This window comes from Lactuca serriola, chromosome 5 (assembly GCF_051521515.1).
Source record: "Lactuca serriola cultivar US96UC23 chromosome 5, Lser_US96UC23_V15, whole genome shotgun sequence".
Taxonomy (NCBI): domain Eukaryota; kingdom Viridiplantae; phylum Streptophyta; class Magnoliopsida; order Asterales; family Asteraceae; genus Lactuca; species Lactuca serriola.
This window is the reverse complement of record NC_136412.1, coordinates 332,637,041-332,643,382: the sequence shown is the minus strand read 5'-3', so window position 1 is coordinate 332,643,382 and position 6,342 is coordinate 332,637,041. Positions and strand designations below refer to the sequence as shown.

General features: G+C 33.3%; 1 protein-coding gene across 1 annotated transcript; it reads left to right on the top strand.

Annotated features, from left to right (window-relative positions):
- The first annotated feature begins 3,506 nt into the window (after positions 1–3,506).
- On the top strand, positions 3,507–6,134 carry LOC145055253 (uncharacterized). The gene is made up of 5 exons (XM_079003549.1): positions 3,507–3,628; positions 4,271–4,371; positions 4,454–5,046; positions 5,148–5,264; positions 5,335–6,134. The coding sequence occupies exons 2-5, from the start codon at positions 4,275–4,277 to the stop codon at positions 6,001–6,003; spliced, it is 1,476 nt and encodes a 491-aa protein (XP_078859675.1). The 5' UTR covers positions 3,507–3,628; positions 4,271–4,274; the 3' UTR covers positions 6,004–6,134.
- Positions 6,135–6,342: the final 208 nt, after the last annotated feature.

The following is a 6,342-nucleotide window of genomic DNA, read 5'->3' as shown; positions in this document are numbered from 1 at the left end:
TTATATTACATATACGGATATACTCCAATCATATGCTAGTTAAGATGAAACCTTGGAAAAAAGAAAGTTTGCATGTATAATAAAGAAAACATAGATCCAACGTTTCTAGGGTTGCATGCACACCATAGCAGTGTTAGAATGCTCAAAACCCATCAATATTAAGCACTTAATGGAAGAAAGTGCTTAATTTATTTGTACGCCGAGTGTAATTCAGTGTACGCAACGCGTACAACTCAGGGACTCAATGCGCGTACTAGGGTGGTACACAAGGTGTACGCACTCATATGGGTTTGGGCTCGTTTTGGGCTTGTAAGCCCTTTAGGCCTGGTCATGTTTTGAAATAGTGGGCCAATTTATCTACTTTGGGTAATGGTTGCTATGGTTGGGCTTTATTGGGCCATGAGGTGCATTAATGATTTTGGACATGGACTTTGGGCCTATTAGCAAATGAAGACTTTTGGGCCATTAGGAAAGGACTTAGGGCTTGGGTCCTTTAATTGGAATATATTTAGCCCTAACTTTGGGTTAATGATATTATTGTTCAGCACAGGTGGTTACGGACTGTTAGGAGAGCAACTTTCAGATTCAACAGATAAAGGTGAGTTTTCTCACCATACCAGTGGGTCTAAGGCACCAAGGCCATCTTATTTTATGATATGTGGATTATTGATTGATTATGCGTTATGTTAGTATGACATTAGCATGGAAGATCTCGGGGGGTTCCCGTAGCAGTAGATTGAGACCATGTGGGGGTTCCCATGACATGTAGAGTAATAGACACATAATCGAAACAAGAATGAAAGGGATGGGAGCACATTGATCGGGATCGGCTTTGAAACAACATACCCATATATTGTTCTAAAGACGCGTAATCATAACAATATCCTAATAGGAAAATGACTCGTGTAGGTAGTTACCTTTTCGTCTTGTTCACATTTAGGCATTTTTTGTACATATTTGGCCATTTAACTTGTTATATGTATTCACATGTTACCATTATCACATGAGACAGAGATAACATGCGACAATGGTAATATGTGAACACATTTAACAAGTTAAATGGTCAAATGTGTACAAAGTTTTTTTTTGCCTAAATGTGAACATTTTTTTTTACAAATTTCTTAGGACTTTTCTAACTTTTTACAACATTTATATGATATTTTTTTTTTTCTTATAGGTTTTTTGATACAATGTTTTAAACTTTGCTTATAATTTTTTAACTTTTTTTTATACTTTCATATAATTTTCTTACAAGTGCTTTTAAACCAAATATTTTCTAATGTTTTAAAATTTTCTTACAAGTTTTTAATTTATTTTTCACATTATCATGTAATTTTTTTTATAATTTTCATATAATTATTTCTAAACTTTTATTAAATACTAGTTTAAAATGTTGTATTAAAAAAATTAAAAAGTTTATAAACTTCTAATTAAAAAGTATAAAAAAGTTATAATAATTTTAAAATATTTACATTATATATTACTTTTTTTGTTAATTTATTTGCTATGCAATATTTTCTTTTTATTTTTTTAAAGACCCTCCATATTTTTTAAAACTCAAAATGAATATAGTAGGCTATATAAAATATTTCACAAAAAACGTATTTATTAACTAAAAAGTAAAGTTCAGAATTGATTAATATTTAATTAATATTTATGATAATAAATTTTTGCTAAAAATAAATCACTAGAAAAAGATTTGTCAAATCAAAAGACTATAAATGGTAAAAATAATCAATCATTATGGATACTTTACAAATAATATTTGGAAAAATAATACAAACAAATATAAAAATAAATCGTTATTAAAGTAAGGAAAATAATTTATCAGAGTATTTAACTTTTCATTTTGTTCACATTTAGGCAATTTTTGTTTTTTTTATATACATTTAACCATTTAACTTGTTAAATGTGTTCACATGTTACTAGAGCCGGCCCCGAGATTTTGGAGGTCCTGTGCAATATAATAAAAGTATGCCATAAAACTTATAAATTATAAAATATAAAAATATATTTTTTCATTTAACCTCTAAATATACTTCAAAACCAAATTTCCATTAAAAAAGATATTTTGCTTTTTTAAAATATCATCCTTTTAGTATTCTTTAGGACAAAGTATAAGGAATATACTTACTTCTCTTGATCAACCAAGTTCAAATTTAATAAACTAGAATCAGAATAAGAAAAAAAAATCTAAAATTCTAAAATTAATGAAATGTATATCAAAATCTGTAATGTATAAATGACAAATATAAAAATCTAAAAGTTATATTACATTTATAGACATCTAAAAGTTATATTACATTTATAGACATGGAATGAATTTATTTGATTAACCAAAACAAAGTTCAAGCTATTACATTATATATGGAGACAAGTACCTAACCATCTAACTCTTACAACTGATAAATACAAAAGACAAATGTACCCTTAATGCATAATTGAAGAATATAACCCTTCAGGTTCAACTTTTTAAAAAAGATTTACTTATCTACCTCTTAAAAATCTCTTAAGCAACAACCAGAAAGAATTTGACTGTGAATACAAAGGAATCTCTTTAGTAGCATTGAACTCCCCAACATCACTATAAGAGGAACACTCGAACCCAAACTTAAAATATAAAATCTCTAATATTGAGCAACAAATCGGGACGAAAAAAAGAGTAAAAGTAGAAGATAACCTTGGAAAGTTGAAGAATCAATTATGAAATTCGACTTGACGTTGTCGCTTGAGTAAAATCGAGAAACATGAAGCTTAAACAGTAGAACACATATGTTTTTTTTGCTTAGATTTCATTAATTGTTTTACCTTGAGTAGTTCTGGAGTTGAGGATTTAAGTCGGGAGATTATATGAGGGCCGACATCGAGAAATCATAATTGTTACCAAGAGAAACCAAACGTCTTCACTCTTTACAATAAAATTTAACTTAAATTCTCGCTCGATATGTTGCATACGACCGCTCTATTATTTGTTGCATACATTAGATTAAGATGGAAGTAGTTAATAACATAAATTTTTGGGCCTTAAACAACGAACTTAAAGAAGTGGACAAAAATTTAAGCCCAAATTTCAGAGTGGGCCCTATTCAATGGGACTTCTTGAACTCCCATAAGGTCAGCCCTGCATGTTTCGGTAACTATGATAACATGTGAATATATTTAACAAGTTAAATGGTTAAGTGTGTAAAAAAATTGTTTAAATTAAAAAAAAAAACGACAAAAATGATTACCCTCTTAAATCATTTTTCCTATCATAATAAATATCCAAGAATTTAAAGGAGACCAAGAATAACATTCTAAAAATATAGACAAATACCTAAAGATATTATAGGACTTCAAAACGACATCTCGATATGTCACGAAAACGTGGCGATTCTAAGAGTTATTTTATTAAATTCCGAAAAATAATGATTTAGGAGACACACTTCCATCATTCTCATCGTTTGTTCATTTTATGAACAACTCTTAAAAAGTAAATTAAAAGTCGAGTACTATTAGTGGGCAATAAGCCCAAGGCTAAGCCCAGAAGGCAAAAAGCCCATATCTGGAAACGTTCTTCAAATTACAAAATACAGTGTTATGGATCCTTGCTTCGATTTCAGTTTTCCCGATTTCGTCGCGATTAGAGGTGATTTCTCCCATATCTTTCTAATTTCTGATTGGTATTTGATAAATCAAATCAAATGTTGCAGCTGGATGATTGTCAATGTATTCAAGTTCTGTGTTTTTGCTCGAATCAATTGTGCCTGAGATGTTTAGTTAGGGCTAGGGTTTGCGTAATGTGATTTACTGGGTATTAATTTGTTCATGTCCGCTTCGCGTTCAGTGATCAGCTTCGGGAAAACAACTCTTCCGATGAATCAATGTGTTTTAAGTAGTGCGGAATTCTATATCTTCAGTTGGACTCTTTATGCGTTCATCGGTTTTTGTGCTAAATATTATATGCATTCTAATTTTTAATCATCGCTTCTAGTTTTGCTCGGATGCTGATTCAGTATCCAAAATTATGTTCTTCAGTGTATCGCTTCTTAGCTTTTAAGGTTCAGTTGGCAGCCGCCGATTGAAAGCCATGGGCTTTTCATCTAAAGATAAATTAGGGGGCACACTACAAACCCTTGATTTATTTGGTTTCTGTTCATAAAGATGGTCTTTTATGTTATTAGACGTTGCATGCTTTTGTTTCTTCATACTTATGATCATTTTCGGTGGTTTCTTTGATGTCTAGCACTTAGTTAAACATACGTGGTTTTACAAAGTGGCATTTCTACAGGAAAATGGTTGACACAAAAGAAAAAGGCGAAAACCCAAAATCAAACATAACTCCTGAAAAGGGTGTACCTCAATCAGTTATTCCACCATTGTCTATAAGAAGTAGGTTAATCTCCCCCTCTTGACTTTACTAAGCTGCCAAGATTGAACTTTGAAAGAATAGTTTTTGCCTCGTGAATTACAGTCAATATGGAAGATAACAATGAAGAGGACGAAGAAGAGTATGAGGAGGAAGAAGAAGATGAAGAGGAGGTAGAATATGAAGAAGAAGACGATGAATCAGAAGAAGAAGAAGAAGAAAAAGAAGAAGAAGAAGAAGAAGTAGAAGAAGAAAAGGTGAAGAAAGAAGAAACAAACAAGGAAAGTGCTGTGAAAGAAGATGAGAAGAAAGATAAAGAAGTAAAAAAAGGTGAGGAATTAGGTGAGGATTCAAAGAGTAAAGAAAAGAGGGCTAGTTCTAGGGACAAGAGCACAAAGAAGAGTGTTGTGAATGGAGATAATAAACCAGAATCATCAAGCAGAAAAAAAGGTCCAAAGAGGGTTGAAAGCATGGGGATGGTGTTCATGTGTAGTTCAAAAACAAAAACAGATTGTTTTCGCTACAAGATTCTTGGACTTCCTGCAAATAAACAAGATCAAGTAGCAAAGATTTATAAAGGAATGAGATTGTTTCTGTTTGATGTTGATCTCAGATTAATGTATGGAATCTTCAAAGCTGCTGGACCCGGTGGTTATAACATTGAACCAAAAGCTTTCAAAAATGAATTCCCATCTCAAGTTAGTAGTAGTAGTAGTATTCAACCATTCATTCATTTTTCATCTTTCATTTTGATTATAACTACTGATTAATGATATCTTTTATAATTGAATAAAATCAGGTTCGATTTAGCGTGCTTGATGATTGTTTGCCAGTAGCAGAAGAGAAATTTAAGGATGTCCTTAAAGAAAACTACTACACACGGAGTAAATTTGAAGGCCTCTTGAAAGCCGATCAGGTTCCTTTTTCTGTTTTATATAAATATACATTTAAAGAAATATTTATAAATTACGAATTTAATTTCACAGGTGAAGAAGCTGTGTAAGCTATTTGCAGTTACATCAAAAGGGCATAATCGTCCTAAATCCGGTTTAAAATCCCGTGGAAGAACACGAGCGGTTGAAAACCATCGAGTTAGATCATCCGATGAAAGACGTATAAGAAACAGGGAAGATGAATCCCGAGACCGGAAAAAACGTAAAATACGCTCTCGAGAGGAAGAAAGACGTTTTCGCCCTCGATCCCGGTCCCGTTCCCGGTCCCGCTCTCCACCGCGTAGAGAAAAAAGACGGTACAGCGACTACGAACGGCCGCCCGTTTTGTACGAGCGTGCTGCCCCGGTGGCCGTCAGATACCTGCCGCCACCGCCACTTCCAGTGGTGTCTCCAGCGAGGTCATACCCCTATGAAAGACCACCACCTTATGACCACCGCACTTACCATGATGAGATGCGGGCCCGGGATTGGGACCGGGACCGGGAGCGGGACCCGTATTATGTGTATAGTAGAGAGGGTCCTCCTAATGTGTATGCTTTACCACCGGAGTACCACATTGTAAGCAGAGAGTACCACCATCCTCCAACTGCAGTGCAGCCGCCACCACCGGAGTATCGGTTTTCTGATCGTGTCTCTGATTACCGTGATGTGGGGCCACCACCACCGGAGTATCGTTCTCATCGGACACATTACAGATATTAGAGTTTTATTAATTATGTGAAATGTAAGGCAACATATTGTAATGTTTAGCTTTTCGATTTGGTTATGGGGATGGAGGTTTAGTTTCTAACTTAAAGCAAATTAAAAACTACTAGTAGTATCCCTTCTCGTTATTCTTGCGTTGCGTTAGTATGAAGATGATATTTGATTAAATTTTTTGTGTTGCAAAATGATTTTGTGTGGGTTTTAATCATAAGTATGATGAAGAATAATCTTACAGTTGTTGGAAAATTCAAAACATTTGAATCATTTTTTATTAATTTTTTTTAATTAGATAGGCGTATTGCATTTATGTAGGAAGGTTCCTTTTGGCATGCTCGA